The sequence below is a fragment of the Spea bombifrons genome, chromosome 5 (genome assembly GCF_027358695.1).
Source record: "Spea bombifrons isolate aSpeBom1 chromosome 5, aSpeBom1.2.pri, whole genome shotgun sequence".
Taxonomy (NCBI): domain Eukaryota; kingdom Metazoa; phylum Chordata; class Amphibia; order Anura; family Pelobatidae; genus Spea; species Spea bombifrons.
The window spans coordinates 45,751,670-45,772,493 of NC_071091.1; the positions used below are offsets into that span (position 1 = coordinate 45,751,670).

At 44.6% G+C, this 20,824-nt stretch overlaps 1 protein-coding gene across 1 annotated transcript in view; it reads left to right on the plus strand.

The window, feature by feature from the left end:
* TERT (telomerase reverse transcriptase) overlaps positions 1-20,824 on the plus strand; it is a 360,451-nt gene that overhangs the window by 86,824 nt on the left and 252,803 nt on the right. Inside the window, exons 5-6 of the mRNA XM_053467313.1 lie at positions 15,675-15,861; positions 16,536-16,718. Coding sequence (XP_053323288.1) covers positions 15,675-15,861; positions 16,536-16,718 — 370 coding nt within the window. The remainder of the gene's footprint in view (positions 1-15,674; positions 15,862-16,535; positions 16,719-20,824) is intronic.

Below are 20,824 nucleotides of genomic sequence, written 5' to 3' on the forward strand. Positions count from 1 at the left end.
TTACCAAGACGGTCACCCAGTAGATTTCTTCCAGTCCTTGTAGTAGACACTGCCTCTCGAAGACTTGCAGGAAGCTGTCTATCCTCCTTTCCGTCTTCAAACATTCGAAACGCCAGGTAGGGCAATTTCTTATGGCAGGTACCTAGTCCGGATTCAGTTCTTTTCTCGGCACTGTTCACCTCCGCCATTCGGAGCTGTGTTGCCTCAGAGATCATCTTTTGGATGATTTCCTGTGGGGAGTCTTCTAAAAAAAAAAAAGATCCAGACCCCTTTTGAAGGCATCTAGTGTATTTGATACCACCTCCCTTGGCAGTGAGTTCCATACCTTTATTGTCCTCACTGTAAAGAATCCCTTCCTTTGTCGTGTATGAAACCTGCGCTCTTCCAGTCTCAGAGGGTGACCTCTTGTTCTTTGTACATTTCTGTTAATGAACAGGTCACTGAAGAGCTCGTTATATTGGCCCTGCATATATTTATATGATGTTATCCTATCCCCTTATTAATTTTGTAGCCCTCCTTTGCACTTTTTCTAATTCCATAATGCCCTTTTTAAGGACCGGTGATTCAAGGTGAGGTCTTACCAATGACTTGTAAGGAGGCAAGATAATATCCTCCTCCCTTGAAACCATACCTCTTTTTATGCATGCCAAACCCTTACTGGCCCTCGCAGCTGCTTGCTGGCATTGCGCACTGTTGTCAAATATGTTGTCAACCGTTATTCCTAAATCCTTCTCATTGGTAGTTTCCCCCAAGGATATTCCATTTAAAGAATAGGTAGCATTTTTATTATTTTTACCATAATGCATAACTTTGCATTATATTGAACCTCATCTGCCACTTGCATGCCCAGTCCCCAACTCTGTCTAAATTTTCCTGCAAAGAAAAATCATCAAGTCTGAATTGCCCGGCCTAATTTTGTGTCATCAACAAAAACTGTGACATGGCTCTCAATGCAGCTTGGGAGATCATTTATAAATAAATTAAAAAGAAGAGGACCGAGGACAGACCCCTGAGGCACTCCACTTAATACCTGTGTACAGGCTGTGAAACATCCATTCACAACAACCCTCTGCCTTCTATATTTTAGCCAATTTCTGATCCACATACAGACATTTGCCCTATTTCTGTTAATTTGTAGAGTAGCCTTTTATGTGGAACCGTATCAAATGCCTTAGCAAAGTCCAGATAAATCACATCTACAGCCTCACTCAGGTCTATATTTTTACTAACTTCTTCATGGAATGCTAATAGGTTGGTTTGACAAGACCGGTTTTTCACAAATCCATGTTGACTTCTACTAATTGGATTATGGATCAAGATATGATCTTGAGCACCGTTAGCAACCCTTCAAATAATTTCCCCACTACCAATGTTAAGCTTACTGGCCTGTAATTGCCTGGTTGAGATTTTGATCCCTTTTTAAATATGGGCACAACATCTGTCTTGCACCAATCTAATGGAACTATGCATGAGCTGAAAGAATCCCTAAAGATTAGTAATAATGGTTGGGCCAGAATTAGGCTTAGCTCCTTCGGTACCCTTGGGTGTATACCATCCGGTCCAGGGGCCTTGTCTACCTTAACAGTATTTAATTTCTTGAGCACTTTTTCTTGTGTCAGCCAATCCCATGTTTGCTGCAACGGTTCCTTAAAATTAGCCAGCAGGGGCTCCGTCATTGGTTCTTCCTTGGTATAAACAGAAGGGAAAAAAAAGCATTTAAGATGTTGGCTTTCTCTCTGTCCTCACTAACAAAATTTCCAGTTTCAGATAATAACGTACCAACATTCTCTACCTTTAACTAACTTTTTTCCATTTACATACTTAAAACATTTCTTGGGATTGGTTTTACTTTCCCTGGCAATAAGTGTCTCATTTTCTAGTTTAGCCATTTTAATCTCCTTTTTGCAGGCTTTGTTGGCATCTTTGTATGCCATAAATGATACTACCGACCTCTCGCTTTTATAATGCTTAAATGCCAATTGTTTATTCCTTATTTCCTGTTTTAATTTCCAGGTAAGTCACATTGGTTTTGATTTGTTTCCTTTGAATTTGTTTCCCATAGGTATATATTGGGATGTGTAACTTTGCAATGTGTGCTTAACCCCTTAAGGACCGGGCTCATTTTTCGTTTTGTACCCTGTGGGACCGAGGCTGTTTTGACACTTTTGTGGTGCTTGTGTTCAGCTGTAATTTTCTCCTCACCCATTTAGTGTACCCACATAAGTTATATATTGTTTTTTTCAGGACAAGATGGGCTTTCTTCAGATACCATTATTTTGATCGTATCATCTTATTTACTATAAAAAAAATAAAAAAAACATGGTGAAAAATTGAAAAAAAACACATTTTATGACTTTTATTTGAAAAATCTTTTACTCACCTAAAAAAGCAAGTAAAAAAACTAGCTAAATAGATTCTACTACTTGTCCTGAGTTTAGAAATACCCAATGTTTTTATGTTTTTTTGCTGTTTTTTGTAAGTTATAGGGCAATAAGTACAAGCAGCGTTTTATGATTTCCAAATCTTTTTTAACAAATCTGCTCAGTCTGCCTCCATCTCCTCTTTGGAACATCTTTGAAGCCGGTTAACTCAATTTAACCCCCTCAAACCATATATTTTTGAAAACTAGACACCCAAGGGTATTCCAAATGCTGTTATTTTAACCCTTTCCATGCACCAATTATAGAACTACACTTTGTCAAACTTTGTAATAGTAATTTTTTTTATTTTTTTTTCACACAAATTGTACTTTAGTTATAGATATACAGGTTCTGGTATATGCCACTGTCAAACACCCCCCCTAATGTGTGTTCAGGAACATCTCCTGAGTGCAGTGATACCCGACATGCATGGGTTTGTCGGGTTGTTTCAGATTTAAAATGCCACATTTGGGAAGTGCGCTTTTTTTCTCCATTTTGGTCAGTCTGGTACAGACTGACCAAAATGGAGAAAAAAAGCGCACTTCCCAAATGTGGCATTTTAAATCTATGCCCTATCTTTGAGCTAGGCCACTCCAATTTACCCCATCAGCCATTTTTTTTTATATATTAGACACCCCTTGGGTATTTGAAGTGCTTTTATTTTAACTCTTTGTTGAGATTTTTGAGAAATTTTAGCACTTGCTCAAAATAATAAACTTTTTTTTTTAATTTAATTTTTTTAATACTTTTTTTATATTTTTTTTTACACATTTTGCTGGTACTGGATGGTTCATCTAGTGACATCACTGCATAATTATTTTTAAATGTTAGCAAATTTTTTTTATTTTTTTTTTCCATTTTTTATTTTTTTTTTGAATATTTTACTAATCACATAGTGATTAGAAAGCTGGGCTCCATTGACTTGCATGGTTGAATGCAGTACCTGTATTCAACCAGCAAGTGGAGCCAGTTCTCTAGAGGGTCTGGAGACCCTCTAGCGAACTTTTTCGTCTCTATTGTTTTATTTCCCGGGCCGCCGCCATCTTGCTTGATGGCGAAGATCACCGGCAGCGGCGGCTGTGACCGCTCTCCGGAGCGGTCACAGCCCACCTAGAGGTAAGTGTTTGGTGTCGCTGGATGCCTCCTGATCGAGGCATTCCAGCGACACCATTTAAGTTTAGGAGGCGATCGTTGATCGCCTCCTAAACGCTTTTAAAACGGGCGTCCGCCGCCATACAATGTATGGCGGCTGTTGACGCCCCGGGGAGGGGCCAGACATGGCCCCCGATGCCGATCTCGGCCTTGCTGAATGCCTCGACATCGAGGCATTGCAGCAAGGCCGTTTAAGCGAAGAAAGTGATCCTTGATCACTTTCTAAGCTTATTTAATTTTTTGACGGTTCAGGACCGTCAAAGGTCATTTAGTGACCTTCTTGTTATGACGGTCCTGAACCGGCAAAGGTCGCGAAGGGGTTAAAGGTATTCAATTTGTCCTCTGTGTTTAACCCAGAGAACAATCCATCACAGTCTATACATTCCATGGTTGACCTTAGCCTGTCAAAGCTTGCCCGTCTGAAATTAAATGTTTTGGTAGAGCAGTTACCCATTTGCTTTTTGGAATTAATCTCAAATGAAACCATGTTATGGTCACTATTCCCCATGCGTTCTCTTACTTTAATATTTGAGATAAGTTCCTCATTGTTGGTTATTACCAGATCCAGACAGGCATCCATTCTGGTTGGGGTCTCTACTAATTGCGACACAAATTGGTCATTAAGCAGGTTCAGAAACTTGCTGCCCTTAGTGGAACAAGTTCCACTATTCCAATCTATATGTGGATAATTAAAATCTCCCATGATGGGGGGCGTGGCTGGCCGCCGAGAGACATGGCTGCCTGAGACTAGTGCTCCGCCAGCAACCTAACTAATTTCGCTATAATCCGCTGCCATCCATCACCATGGGGCGCAACAAGCGGCAGTCCTCCTCTCAGTCATCCTCTCGGGATGGAGAGTCTTCGACGGCGCCTTCCCTCCGCGCTTATTTCCGCACCCCAGCGGTGCTGGATTCTCACAGGCCTACTGACCACGAGGCCTCGTCTCCGGCGAGTTCCCGGGGCTCCGATGAGCCGATCCCTGACCACATGCCTGCTGCGGATGAGACACCTACCTGCTCAGCTGAAGTGCTTCGCCTATTTTCTTCGGCCCCGTGGAGGGCGGATTTCAGCACTCTGCTCCAAGAGCTGAAACAGACGGTAACCGATGCGGTTGCAGGCCTCAAATCGGAGCTCTCCCGTGTGGAGGGCCGGATCTCTAGGCAGGCGGAGGAGCTCACGCAGCAAGCTCGGATGACGGCTGACCTCGCCGAGCTCACTTCACGGCATGCTACTTACCTGGCGGACTACAGACGGCGGCTGGAGGACCTCGATAACAGGGGCCGCCGCCATAACATTCGTATTCGTGGCCTACCCGAAGCGGATCCCCGGGCACAGGAGGATGTAGAGGACCTGGTGGTACGTCTCTTTCGGGACCTCCTGGGTCAACCCGTGGATGCTGTCCTTCGCTTGGACAGGGCACACAGGGCGTTGCGACCTCGGGGCCCTCCGCTGTCTCCCCCCCGGGATGTGATATGCTGCGTGTCTGACTTCCATGTCAAAGAGCAGATTATGCGTCGTGCGAGAGAGGTTGGTTCCTGGAGATTTGAGGGTCACGACATTACTTTCTTTCAAGATCTTTCTGACCTCACCCTCCAAGCTCGCAGAGCATTACGACCCCTGACTCTGGAGCTACGACGCAGAGGCCTCCAATATTTTTGGGGTTACCCCTTTAGCCTCAATGCGCGCTCTGGTGGTGCCACGATTACGCTCCGTTACCATCATGAGCTGCCTGCTTTTTTGCGTGCCCTCCATCTTCCTGACATCTCCGTGGAGGATTGGGGCTTACCTGTTCTTCGGCTGAATCGTGGATTGGATGCTCCGAGTCGAGGCGGTGGCTCTCCGGCGAGACCTTCCAGACGTGGGGTTCGGCTTCTTGCCCCTTCTGCTGGAGCCGCGGCGGCTGCGGCTGAGGAATGAACCGCCACTCCTGCTGCTCACTCCGGCGGTACTATGTTCGCTCCAGCGGCACTTCATGTTCTTGCAGTCTCCTGCTACGTGGCTGCTCTGCTGCGGTACTTTGCCTCTTGTTTCCCTTCCCCGCAGGTTGGTTCTAGCCGGGACAGTCTGGTGTTATGTTGTGCTGCTCAGGGGATGCCATTGAACTGCCTCAAGAGGGACTGCTCTTGTCCCCCGCCGACGTGGACATAACTGTTGCTATCTTCTGATTTTTCGTTTTTTTTTTTTTTTTTTGTTTTTTTTTTATTATTATTTTCTTTATTTTATTTTGTATAAGTATACTTACATATATATGGGGGCCGGGGGGGTGGGGGGCTGTCTTGTTTTTTGTTTTGTCCATATTCCCCTTCATTTGCTCTGCTATTTGCCGATGTCACCTGGCTATGGGCGGTGTGTGAATAGGTGTATTTGATGTTCATGATGAAAAGTGCAAGGTATATATATCTCCATATTTCATTCCGTGACACACTATTTTACCTTTGCTCGTTTTAGTTTTGATCTTTCAGCAGTGAGTTTACCGCTTGACTCTGGTTACATTCATAACTATTTTAAAGGGAAGGGTCAAAAACAAGCAATGTTTGATTTTTATTGCGACTGATGTTGCTGTTCTTCCCGTGTCGGCCATGCTGTGCACCGTGCTACTCTTTCTCACACGACATACACGTACCACCCTGCGTCGTCTATACGCGATATGTTTTATTTATTTATTTCTTTATTTATTTTCTTTTCTTTCTTTTTGTGTTTTGTTGCTCTCTCTATGCGGTTCAGCGACGTTGAGAAGGGCAACGGGTGGGAGGTGGGTGGTTGGGTGGGGGTTTTGGGGTTTTTTTTTTTTTTATTTTTTTTATTTTTTTATTTTTTTTTTTTTTTTTTTTTTTTTTTTTTTTTTTTTTTTTTTTTATTATTTTTGATGAGTCTGCGTGATTTGGCTCCTTCTTCCCTATTTACCATGTTAGGTTGCTGGTGGGTAAACCTACCTGTTTGTGTGTTCGGTTTTGTTCACAGAGCGACTGCTCTGGTTGGCCCGGTCTTTTGGGGCTTTCGTTGCCCTTTTACCGTAGGTGTCCTTGGTTCGCTAGGGCGGCGTTGCGGAGATTTCCTGATCTCCCGTTCTTGTTCCTGGCTGACACCCTAGGTACTTGGTTCCTTTCCTCCTCCCTTCTCCCTCTGTTCCTCCCCTGTCTTTTCCTGCCTACTTTCCCTGTTTTGTTAGTGATTGTTGTCCTTCCCCCCCCTTTTTTATTTCTTTATTTCCCCCCCTCTTCCTTCGTTCTCTCCCTCTCTTCTTCTTTCTCTTCTTCATCCTTTGTTTGTCTGCCCTTCTCTCTGAACCCTTGACCTACTAGACATGGCTTTTCGTCCTGCCGATTTGGTGCTGTTCTCTCTCAATTCTCGTGGTCTTAATGTCCCCAAGAAGCGCTCTACACTGTTTCGGGACTTGAAACATCATCATGTGTCTGTCGCCTTTCTCCAAGAAACTCATTTTCGCGGTTCCTCACACCCGAAGTTGACCACTCGGGATTTCCCTTTTGCATATTACAGTACGAACCCTTTGGCTAAGTCTAAAGGGGTAGCTATATTGCTGTCTAAAGATTTCCCATGGTCGGAAGTTGCCTGCCTATCCGACGAAGAGGGGAGGTTCCTTTTTGTTAAGGGGCTGGTGGCTGGCGTGATGTATACATTCGCCAATATTTATGTTCCCAATACTAGACAACATGTGTGGCTCTCTAAAACTTTGCGGCGTTTGCAGGATTTTCAGGATGGAGTCCTGGTTTTTGGTGGTGACCTTAATGTTGTCCTGGACCCGAAGTTGGATTCCTCTACTGGCCTGTCCCAGACACCGGCCTCTGTGATTCGGAAGATAAGAGCTGTGTTGCGAGAGGCGCAACTGGTGGATTGCTGGAGGGCTTTGCATCCCTCAGATAGGGATTTCAGTTACTTCTCCGTCCCTCATGCGCGTTATTCCCGCATAGATTGTCTGTTCCTCCCGCATTACCATCTGCCCTCTCTGGTGAAGGCCCACTATGGCTCTATCACTTGGTCGGACCATGCGCCTCTGGTGCTGTCCCTTCGCTCCTCCCTCCATAGACCTACTCAGCTTACTTGGCGTTTAAATGAATCCTTGCTCTCTGATGTAGCGGTTTGTGACTCCATTGATTCTGCCCTCAGAGATTATTTTAGCACTAATTTGACGCCGGACGTCCCTCTCCCTACCGTCTGGGAGGCACATAAATGCGTACTGCGGGGGCTTTTGATTCGCTTGGGTTCGGAGAAGAAGAGGGCTAACGCTCAGAGGTTCCGTGACCTTTACTTGCAGATAGCGCAGCTGGAGGAGATTCATAAGGACACGCTGCAGGATGCTGACTTCGCCAAGTTGTCGGTCCTGCGTCGGGAACTCGCCTCCCTCCTTAATGACCGGGCTCGGCGACATTATACTACGCTTAAGGCTATCTACCATGAGCATGGTAATAAACCAGGGAAGTTTTTGGCTAGGGCTCTGCGAGCGCGTCGTCGTCAAACTTATATCCCTAAGATTTGTGGCCCTACCGGGATTCCCTGTCATCTCCCTCCTGATATAGCTGCAACGTTTGTCTCTTATTATTCTGGTCTGTACAATTGCTCCCCCTCGCATAACTCTCCTGCCGGTGATCGTGACTCAGTTATAAGCCAATACCTGTCAAAATACTTGACCCGCAAGCTGGCTCTTGAGGCTTCCGAGTCTTTGGAGAGCCCGATCTCTTTGGTTGAGTTGGAGACGGCACTTAAGCTCTCCAAGGCGGGAAAATGTCCTGGGCCGGATGGTTTCTCCCTTGTCTATTATAAAAAATTCTTTGATGTTTTGGGTACCCGTTTGCTTGCGGTTTATAATTCTATTTTAGACGGTGCGTCTTTCCATCCCCATACTCTGGCTGCGACTATTTCGGTGATTCCTAAGGAAGGGAGGGATGCCGACCAGTGTGGCAATTATCGGCCTATATCCCTTTTAAATGTGGATCTCAAACTGTTCGCAAAAGTTTTGGCTTTACGGATCGGTCGGTTTCTGCCGACATTGATCCATTCGGATCAATCTGGCTTTGTACCTGCTAGGGAGTGTAGGGATGGTACTATCCGGGCCCTTAACCTCATTCATTTGCTCAAGCGCTCGGGCGCCGGGGCTGTGCTTCTCTCCACGGACGCAGAAAAGGCGTTCGATCGCCTTGACTGGTCCTTCATGTTCGCTGTTCTTAAGGGTGTGGGTTTTGGCCCTCATATGCTTCAGTGGATTGCCTCCCTTTACTCGGTACCCTCTGCGAGGGTTCGGATCAATGGAGCGCTATCTCCCTCGTTTCCCATAACCAATGGTACTAGGCAGGGCTGCCCCCTGTCCCCTATGCTTTTCGTCCTTTCTTTGGAGCCCTTTCTTGCGGCGGTGAGAGTTAACCCTGATGTTACGGGAGTGCGCTGCGGGGGTGTCCACCATAAGGTGGTTGCCTTTGCTGACGACATGCTCTTTGCTCTTACAAACCCCAGGGTTTCCTTGCCTGTGCTCATGGCGGAATTTCGCACCTATGGCCACCTGTCCAATTTGAAAATCAACTTCTCTAAATCCGAGTTGTTGAACATCTCTCTCCCCCCGGTGGACGTGGAATCTCTGTCTTCTGCCTTCCCGTTTCGATGGTGCTCTTCTAAGATGCGGCATTTGGGCGTGTGGTTGACTGTTGACGCTTCCCTTCTGTATACATTCAACTTTCCCCCTCTTCTTGAGGCAATCAGGAAAGATGTTTTGGCTTGGAATTCTCTTTATATTTCGTGGGTGGGACGGATTAACGTTCTCAAAATGAATGTGCTCCCCAGAGTGTTGTACTTATTGCAGGCTTTACCCATTCGGATACCCCGTGGCTTTTTTTCGTCGCTCAGGACGCTGTTTCTCACCTTCATTTGGGCGGGTAAATCCCCGCGGTTGGCGATCTCTTTGCTACAAAAACCCAAGGCTGAGGGTGGTCTGGGTTTACCTTGTCTTCACACCTACTATACTGCTTGCCATCTACTGCGCACATTGGAATGGTGTCACCACCCGCCCCATAAATCGTGGATTGCTCTGGAGGCAGCCGCTGCCTCCGTTCCTATTCGTGTTCTGCCGTGGTTAGATCCGGGTGTTGCTCGGCGTGCGGCTGGGGATAATCCTTTTGTATTGGCTTCCCTCGCGGTTTTGCATGTTGCGCACCGTAAACGCCATTTGACTTCGTATCCCTCGCCTCTAACTCCCATCCGCTATAACCCAGACTTTCCCCCGGGCATGAGTGGGGGGGCCTTTCTATTGCTGCGACCTGGGGAATCTGTGCCGTTGAGTGCTTACATGAGTGGGCGCGCGCTCCGCTCTTTTTCTGCCGTGTTCCAGGGGGTCGCTCCGTCTGCCCTTCAATCCCTCCAATACCTTCAACTGCGGAACTTTGTTAATTCAATCCCACAGAAGCACAACCTCTCGCGACAGTTAACACCTTTTGAGATGCTGCATGGCCGAGATGCTCTTCCGCCGCATGGGATCTCGCTTTTATATGGGATTCTTACTCGGGTGGTGGATGATTCCTTGCCCGCATTCACTGGGAAGTGGGAGCGTGATTTAGGGGTTTCGTTGTCTAAAGCAGACTGGGAAAAAATCTTTCAGTTTACTCATGTATGCTCTATGAATACTAAGACGCAGGAGCTTTCCTACAAGTTTCTCACCATGTGGTACCGTACGCCGGCTCGCCTACATGCTATTTTTCCCGATCACCCGGACGTGTGCTGGCGTTGTGGTCAACCGGGTGGGTCGATTCTGCACATTTGGTGGGAATGTCCCCTTATTATTCCTTTTTGGAGGGAGGTTAGTGCTACCATCCGTCTTCTCACTGATTCCCCGCCGCCTTTTCAGCCTGTGTCTTACCTACTACACCATACCTCTGCCTCGATTGCTACGTACAAAAAATCTGTAGTGCCACACTTACTCAATGAGGCTAAAGCCTTGATTCCCCTGTATTGGAATCAGGTGTCGCCGCCCTCCTTTAGGGAATGGGTGTCGAGGGTGGAGAATACACGGGCCCTTGAGGAGTTGGTGGCAGGGCACATGGGTCGAGAGGCACAACATGGGAAGAAATGGTTCTACTGGTCTCGTTTTGTGGCTGGGGCCCTTCCATGATGGGTGTAGTTTGATTTCTATGTTTTCTGCTGCGCTCTGGGGCACATCTGGAGCTTTACCAAGCCATGTCTCTTGTTATGTTACTACTCTGCTGTGTATTTTCTGCCATGTCCTGTATTTTATTGTTTATTTGTTTTGTTCCTTCTGTACTGTGCCTGGTCCTGCTGCGTCAGGGCCCCCCCCCCTTCTCCCTTTTCTTTTCTGTATACCCCTCCCTTCCCCCTTTATAGACAAAATCAATAAAAATCTTTGATTTATAAAATCTCCCATGATTAAAACTTCATTCCAATTTGCAGTATGTCATCGAGGCATTACAGCTACTCCGTTTAAGCGAGGAAGGTGATCATTGATCACGTTCTAATCTTTTTTAATTTAATGACGGTTCAGGACAGTCAACGGTCATTAACAGACTGTTTTTGTGTGACGGCCCTGAACCGTTATCGGCCATTAAGGGGTTAAGGCCTTTAAAATTATTACCCCTAAATCCCTTTCACTAGATGTTGAGGTTAGGACAGTATCAAATGTTCTATACTATACGCTCTTGGGTTTTAATTCCACTGGTGCATTGTCTTGGACTTGAAATGTAAGTTGCCACAGCTCTTACCATTTTTCCAGTTTACCTAAATCATTTGCCATTCAACATATCCCTCTAAGAACATCAACCCTGTTGCAAATGTTTGTCACCAGCAAAAAGACATATTTTACCATCATGGCCTTCTCCAATACCACTAATTAAAATACCATATTTGCTTGAAAAATACCCCTCGTTTTATAATCCAGCTTGTCTTCTAATCAGATCCTCCTGTCTGGTAACCTCAGCTGCTGCCGGCACTTCCATCGGGGCAAAAGTGCGGGCCGCAGCGGAGGTTGTCTATACGCATACGTTCTCTGGCAGCAGGCGAACATCTGCTCGATGGACGCAGACAACCCCCGCCACTTCCGCCGGGGCTTGTATGTCGTAGCACAAGCGTCACATGACCTTCCGGTGCTCAGGCATATAAACGCCTGCGGAACTAATGCCGGGCCTACACCCGCTGCCCCACCAGACACCAAGGAGTGAGAAGCACTGGTAAGTCAGGTGGGAGAGTGTTATATGGGGGGGCATAAAGCTTTTCTGGAGGCAGAGTGCTCCGTGATATGCCTTTTAACCCCCTTTATGCCACTCTGCCTCCAGAAATGCCTTTTACCCCCTATATGCCACTATGTCCCATGATATGCCCCTGGCATATAGGGGTATAAGGCATTTCTGGAGGCAGAGTGGCATATAGGGGTTTAAAAGGAATATCATGGGGACAGAGTGGCATATAGGAGGTTATAAGGCATATCAGGGAGGCAATATTAAACTGTGTTATCTGCCCAATTGATAACCGCCCAGTCTACTAGACATGCATCATGACTCATTACCATACTGCCTGTCTTAAGCAATAGGCACTCAGAGTTAATGATCACCCAGGCACTTGACGCGGAGATCATTTAGATGTATATTTCAACTTGACAACATGCACCAATGGGATTTGCTGATGACATTGGACATTGCATCACAACTGGCATCTTTATATGAAATACCGATTGGGTTACAATTATCCATTACTAAGGCTACAGCAACAAAATTTACTAGCCTTCCAGCAGACCTGTTATAGGTTTGATTGCTATGATGGAATATGTCACTGACTAATGACAGAGGGAAGCAAATAATTACACTCACTGGCCACTTTAGTAGTTAGACCTGTTAAATTGCTTGCTAACACAAATAGCTAATCAGCCAATGACATGGCAGTAACTCAATGCATTTAGGCAGAAGTGGTCAAGAAAACTTGATGAAATTCAAACCGAGCATCAGAATGGGGAAGAAAGGAGTTTTAAGTGACTATGAATATGGAGTAAATAACAAGCATGGATCCATCCTGCCTTGTATCAATGGTTCAGGATCGTGGTTGTGGTGTAATGGTGTGTGGGGGAGCATTTTATTGGCACGCTTTGGGCCCCTTAGTGTCAATTGTGCATTGTTTCAACACGACAGCCTACCTGAGTATTGTTGCTGACCATGTCCATCCCTTTATGAAAACAATGTACCCATCTTCTGATGGCTACTTCCAGCAGGATAATGCAAAATGACAATGAGTTCACTGTACTCCAATGGCTTCCACAGTCACCAGATCTCATTCCAAAAGAGCACCTTTGGGATGGGGTGGAACAGGAGATTCGCATCATGGATGTACAGCAACTACATGATGCCATCATGTCTGTATTGGACCAAAATGGAATATTTCCAGCACCTTGTAGAAAGTATGCCAGGAAGAATGAAGGCAGCTCTGAAGGCAAAAGGGGGTCCAACCCGGTACTAGCACGGTGTACCTAATAAAGTGGCCAGTGAGTGTATGTTTTATATAAAAAGTGGGCAGATGGTACAAAAACACATTTACTGTTAGCATGGTTACCCACAGGATTTTTTCCCGGAGGGATTTGCTCCCCAAATCTATACTCTGACTCCGATACCTTCTTACTTCCTTCCCATTGTCTACCTTTGTTTGCTCGAGAGGAGTTTTCTGGTGGAAGGTAAATGTTACCCATTAATAGGAATATATGACCATGGTTACAGTTGCTAACAGACCACCATGTACCTGCGCAACATGAGCAACATGGACAATAACTGGAGTGGTAATGATTAGCCACTTCTACCTCAGTCTACAATTCAGCAATTAATGGCTAACTGTATAACATGGGAGCTGCAGTCCACTAGAAAAAAGTTAGTGGGTAGTATAGGCCACCACAACCCCAGTCTACAACTACAATTCCCATGAAGTTCAGCTAGATATATGGCTGCTGAATATTATGGTTGATGCAGTCAACAAAAGTTAGTGTTTGTACTTTAGACTTAGTGTACCCACAAAACAATCCCAATATACAGTTAATGACTACTATTCCCATAATAATCTACCAGTAATGTTGATTGCTTAACACAATGGGAGTTGTAGTCAAGAAAAGTTAATGTAGTGTAGGTCTGTGATGCACAGCAAACATTCTGAGGTATTACAAAAAAGCACTCCTTTTGTTCCAGTACTCACTTTCCTATTATGGTTAACATACCAGCTTGACTGGGATGTGTACTCTCAACAGCTGGAATATTGACTAACCTTAGCTGTATTACATGTTTGAAATAAGCTATCTTGTGCTTACAGCATGCAAACTGTCTCTCTCTGCCCAGGCAGGGACTCTGTGCCAATGAAGGGAAGGAGACCAGGGAGAGCGCAGACCAAACCACTCTGACAGCTGGGTCTGTACAGAGTTGAAAGCCTTTTTATTTTTTTTTTATTTTTATGCTCTATCTCTTGCTGCTGCTCCAGTGTGTGTGTTTGTGTGTGTGTGTGTGTGTGTGTGTGTGGAGCTGTTGGCAAGTGTATTGCCCTCATATACTCAATATAACACAAAAATACTGTTGTTTCTTTTCTGGAACTTTTTGCCATTTGGCCACTTCAGCACTTGTTTACAGACAGAATCAATTAAAATGAAGGGTGTTTTTTTTCTGACGTGTCGGTGTCCACAAAAGCGTTGCTAGATCAGCTTGCATGAAAAAGTCAGATTGCTGCTAATATGTAGTCTGTTATAGTATAGTATGTTAGGGATATTAATGAGACAAAATAGGCAAAACCAATATTTTATCACACACGCAAAATAACGACGCTACCAAATATTGTAGTACCACATCCACAATATTTATTTAAGAAGATACACTATATTTTATCTCCGATCCTAAATTCTTTCAGATCGCCTAAAATTATAATTCAAATTAGATAGATATCGCCACGATAGTCAATCAAAGATATTATTTATTGTAAATACAATTTATAAAATATATATATGAGTCACACAGTGCATAATATAAAACACAACATTCTTAAAACATGTCAAAAATGAATCAATCCAAATACAGTATATTATCGATAGTTATCTAACACATCTAGAGTCTAACACACCATTAATTTCCAATCCACTCAGCAACCAAAAATTGATAATAATCAGGGCAGTAATAAAGATATCACTATCTCTCTTATATTAGTTCAACTAATATGACAAATTAAAATAATTGTGTCTAAGAGTATTAGTGAAGTAGATGCAAATAATGTCAAACTTCATCTATAGGTAAAAATACCTTTTCATTATTGTTATTATCACGGGTTATAAGCTGCAGTCTCACAAGCCGTCATATACAATAATGCAATATACTATTTCCCAGAAACAGGGAATTCTATACGAAGAAGACAAAATTCACCTCTATTCAGAATAATAAAACAATTATAATTACCACCACTTGTTGCTGTTGTCCAACTGGTCCTTGTAGAAGTTAATCCAGGTTCAGTGGGAAAGAATATAACTTTTAAAGACAGGGCTTATTACCATAGCCTCCACCTTTTGATTGGAATTCTCCAATCATAACGGTGGGTTTTACCCATTATAATTAGGATTTCTACTCATATTTACACCGTTGTAATTTCTTAATTTACCTGTGAGAGACGCTCTGGTCTAAGAATTAACTTAAAACCATTACATCCTTGGTCACCCTTATCGCCAGGTGTTACTTCCTAGATAGTAACTCAGGTCTTGGTAGTCTTCCCATGTATCCCCCATTCCAATTTACATTCCTCAGGATATACAGTGTCTACTCCTTAACTTTCTCATGGAAGATAACATTAATTGTATCATAAATACACTGAAACATCATTATACATGAATACTCCTTTGTTCTCAATTATAGAGGGAACAAGGACAAAAAGAAATAATCATTATATGATTAAGTAAAATAAAATGGCTCTGACTCCATTTTGTGCTCATGTAAAATGCATATATATAGAATATATGTTTTTGATCCTAAAATATCTGACAAGTTCTTCTCCCCACTGTCAAAACACACTTCCCCATAAAATATATATGTATATCAGTATTATATAATTAAGTATTATATATCATATGCAAAATTTCTTCTCTGTTTAAAGGAATCACTTTGATCAAGTCAAAATGCGTGCTTTGACACCAGAAGAAGTACAACATATGCAACAGCAGAAAAATCCTAATTTAATTTCTAGTCTTCGCTTCATACCCAAAACAAGAGGATTGCGCCCCATATCAAAATTTTGCTGTGCCTTGGGAGCACAGCAGAGCAAGCAATGCAGTGAAAAAAAGGTAATTCTAAATTATTTTAGGTGTAATCCTCTTAGTATGCAGGAATATGTCCCTTAATTTCATAAAGTATATTACATATAAGAAATTCTATCATTGTATTGTAAAAAGCTGTAATTTTTTACAATCTTAACCCCTTCAGTCCCCTATGGACTTGTTTGACAGCCTGGGCTCCCCTCTATCAGCAGAAGCCAGCATCGCTGCTTCCCGATTTCCTGTAACAGGTGCTGGCGCGAGCGTCATCGGGTATTTCCTTCTGGGTCGCGTCACTACTGACGTCACCCAGAAGGTCATCGGAGGACAGGATATCCCTTACAGGGTCTGTATATAGACCATTGGGATATCGCATTGTTCCGATGATGCACTGATCAGCCCTCTCTCTCCTTGAACAAAATATAGTTTACATGGGTATACAGGAAAGGGGAATAATTGCTGAACCGACATACCGCAAAAATGGCAAAATTGCTCCGGGACTTGAGGTACTAAAACCTCCTGGGACTGAAGGGGTTAAATTCACAGTTCACAGCCAATATTTATTATTTGCAATCTTTCTTACATTGAATTGATTGGGTTGGAGATCCATTTCTGAATTAAAGATTTTAAATTTTTCCTGGGTACAAATACAATGTAGCGGATCTTAGATATGTATAATGTAAGATTGTGTTTTTTGTTTGCAGATCAAACGTTTCAACACACAGGCGCGAAATCTCTTTAGTGTTCTGAACTATGAAAAAAGCAGAACATGTAACCTTGTAGGAGCCTCTGTATTTGGTTTGGATGATATCCACAAGAAATGGAGAAAATTTGTGTTGGATATGAAAGACTTTAAATCTGACAAAGAAACATTTTATTTTGTTAAGGTATATATAACATTTTTGTAAAGGGGTTTTTACTACAACAATCAATTGACTGTTGAATTTTCTGTACCTGATATCAATATGCTAAGACATTCCAAGAGATGCTGACTGGGGTTTTCATTTGATTTATGCATAGTGATATTAAGAACTTTCCTGTAACTCCCTATTTATTTAGTAGACCTCTTGTATACTTTCCCAACATAAGTAACTTTTATCTGAACTAACGTCTTGTGAACTATAAATATTTAGTGGGGAAGGAAGAGCTCCATAGTGAATGTTGTTAATTAGTGTGATATGTCAAAGCAAAAAAAACAAACAAAAAAACATACAATTGAAGATTTTGCTTATCTCTCTTTACTAACTCTGAACAGCAAAAAACAAAGAGTTTACAGAAAGAACCAATCACAAAACCAGTAACAGTCTTTATAGGCTTCTGCATCCCAAACCACTTCCTCTTTCGTTGCAGCGAGCGATAATAACAGGAACCAGAGAACAAAAAAGTCCAAACAGAAGAAACTGAATTCCGAACATCTGGAAACGAGTGCAGTCGTCCAATAACAAGGAAACTTCAACTCCCCGAGCATGAGAACAGCAACCAGATTCGATTATGCGGAAAGATAAAACAAATCATGAAAGGTAGCTACAGAAAAGTAATGCGTGTAAGCAAGAATGAACACAAACGTTACTAACAAGGTGTCAGGAACTGGGTCCATACAGACGACTGTAATAGGATTCCACATGCAGAAGCGGAGTCACAGGATAGGGCCTAGTGCAGGGCGACTGCACTCACCCGGGTGGTGAGCATCTAGGGTTGTGCAGCCACATACCAGCGCCCTGACATAGTAGCGAATGTTGTCCAGAACGAAGCAAAGTGATATCCTGCAGGCACCCTGGAGCAGGCATGAGACATGTGCGGGATGCTGCAGGCTTGGAGTGTGGAACCTAAGCAGAGTAACAGCTGAATCATGGCAATCAAGGGAGACAGAGCAAGCAAGGGACAGGGAGACCGAAAAAGGAAACATAACCACACAATACATACATGGTACAGGGCACAACAAGGAACAAGACAAGGAATACTCAAGATCTGACATGGACAGGGCACCCCACTAGAGGACTGCATTGGGACAAAAAACTTGCGGGTGCGGGCGGTCTTGCTGGGGCTGCGGACGGGAGTGGGCGGTCAGGCACTGTACCTGCGGGTCCCGGTAATCCCGCGCAGTCCCGCAAGGCTGTCTTCTTGCTGCTCCATAACAGTGTCTCCTATCTTGCTCCACCCAGGAACAAGGCGGAGTCACGTGATGTGACGTCACTTCCAGTGACTCCGCCTTGTTCCTGGGCGGAGCAAGAGAAGAGACGCTGCGAGGGAACAACTTGCGGGACTGCGCAGGAAATGAGGTAAGGAGGCGGGCCTGATTGGCCACAAATGTGTCGGGAGCAGGCGGGATTGGCCACAAATGTGGCGGGAGCGGGTGGGAGCGGAACACCCACATTGCGGGAGCGGGATTAAAAACAGCTGGAGCGGGATTAAAAAAGCAGTCCCGCGCAGGGCTCTACACCCCACTACCGGGGTTTAAGGCAGGACACCCCACTACTGGGGATACAGGACAACAAAGCACAGAGCTGCCTAGACTAACCAGGCTACACATGACAAGAATACACAGAAACCACAAGACCAAACAGGACTAGCCTAGGACTACAAGAGAACAATTGGAGAGCTGAAGCAAAGAGCAGAACTGTAAGCAAGGAATAGAAGATCAGAACAGAGCATAATGAAATCCAGGAATGGATCACAGCAAGACAGAGAAACTGTAGCAAAACAGAGATATGCAGCTCCGCAGCCTGGGTAGAGCGTGACACAAGGATACAACCTCATAATAATATCATACTAAGAACAAAAAGATAGAATAAAAAATATATCACAGGTATAACAATATAATAATAATAATAATAATAAATAACTACCCAGCAACCCAGACAGCCCTCCTGTCATTATTAAAATTAAGATTATAAATACACTAAAGCTAGCATAATGACAGGAGGCTTCATATTCTGCTGTTTTAACGTTAATGAATAAAAGCAAAAGAAGCATGGTCCCCTGGACGAAAATAAATTGAATGTCACTTTCCTAGACCAAAAAGCAGCATTGAAAAAAGTCAGAAAAAGACGCACCAGCCAAAAAAGCCTGAGAAGCTGCAGCACCCCTAACCATATGAGCGCTGAACGAAACCTCCACCCTGGCCAGAGATAGGATCCATCAGACCCATCTGGCCAGAGTTGTAGCAGATATCTGCTTATGGGGCTTGATATAAGACACCAACAACTGTCAAAACCTGAAACATCCAAAGGACAATGTTCTGTCCATATAACTGTGTAAGGTGGAAGCCACGCAGTTTAGGAGACTCCCGGAAAAAGGGATAAGAGATGGTCGTAGAATTGAACGTTGGACGACGGGAGACAGAAAAGGTAACTCCCTCAGGAGTAAAGGCAAAGCCATCGACGTCAAAAGCCCTAACATCAGATATCATCCTAAAAGACACCAAACGCAAAAGTAAGGTCAATTTAGCCGCAAGCTGTCTGAGAGACAAAACATCTTTGTCCGGCCAGTTCCTGATAAACAAAAGTCCCTCGTCGACGTTCCAGAGTAGAGTATATTTGGGGCCTGGTGGTCTCGCCAGCTTAATGCCCCTCAGAAGCCTACACACCAAAGGGTGTTTCCCAGCCGACACACATTGAACAGGAACATGGGCAGCCAAAATAGCAGAGAACATACTGTTCAGCGTGCAGAAAGACAGCTATTGAAAACCGAAATGGAATGAAAGTAACTATGGCTGGCACAGGAGCCCTAAAGGGCTTGAAGTTCCATTTCAAACACCAGCCACTCCAACAACTCCAGGTGGCGACATAGCACCAACGGGTACCTGGAGCCCACGAATCCCAAAAGAAGGTTTGAGCCCCCTCTGATAAGCCGTGAACATCCCAGGATCTCCCTGAAATCGCCCAAGCCACAAAGGTGAGGTGTTCCTCCATCAGCAGCGGGCAAGGTTGGCCGCTTGGATCCCATGGAAATGATGAAGCACCAGGGGATCCCGAAACGACAGGTCCAGAAGACCGGGAAACCAAACCTGGCTCTGCCAGAATGGTGTGATCGAGAGGATCGACACCCCTTGACGTTGGACCTGCCGCAACATCTCAAACAGAGGGAAGCCATAAGCTCCCTGAGGGGGCCACTATTGTAGAAACGTGGCCACTGACTACACCTCTGATCCAGAGGCCAACTAAAGAACTGGTCTCCCCCGGAAGATAGGCTGCCTTGATTGTGATGTTGCGGTGAAAGCAGAAACTGAAAGATGTCCTTGGTAACCTCGTTACAAGAATCGTCCCCCTCTGACGATTTATATACCGTACCCCTGAGACATTGTCCATGTGCAGCAGGATACAGCAATTCAACATGTCTTTCGCCAGACTCCGTATCGCAAAGGATCCCGCTATCGACTCCAGACAGTTGATGTGCAAACTTTCCTTGGCCTCTGACCATGGGCCTCCCGTAGCAAAACAGGTTAACGACGCACCCCAGCCCCAGAGGCTGGCGTCAGACTCCACCACGAAGTCTGGCTCTGGACCAAAGATGGCTGTGCCATTCCATGCCACCATATGCCGGATCCACTAACGCAGCTCCATCCTCACCTCCTCAGTTTGAAGGACGCTGCATGAGGAACGAGGCTTTCAACCGCTGCATGGCTCAATAATGGAGTGGACCTTGAAAAATCACCTGAATGGAGGATGATAGCACACCCACCAGACAGGGCAACTGTCAGGGGGATCTGATCCCGCAAGGTCTTCTGCAGCTCCTTCCGAATTGATGCAATCTTCGTTTGTGGTAAGCTTAGGGTGCACTGTGTGGAGTCAATCTCAAACCCCAGGAACTGGATCACAAGGGCAGGCGTTAGAGCCGACTTGTTACGATTTACTATGAAACGCAAGGATTCCAATGAGCATACCTCTTATCCCATCTGTAAGGCTAGCCTGAGAGCTTCTTTGCAAAAGAGAAGCAAGTCATCCAGGTACACTATGCATCTGTATCTTCTTCCTCTCAAATGAGCCATCAACAG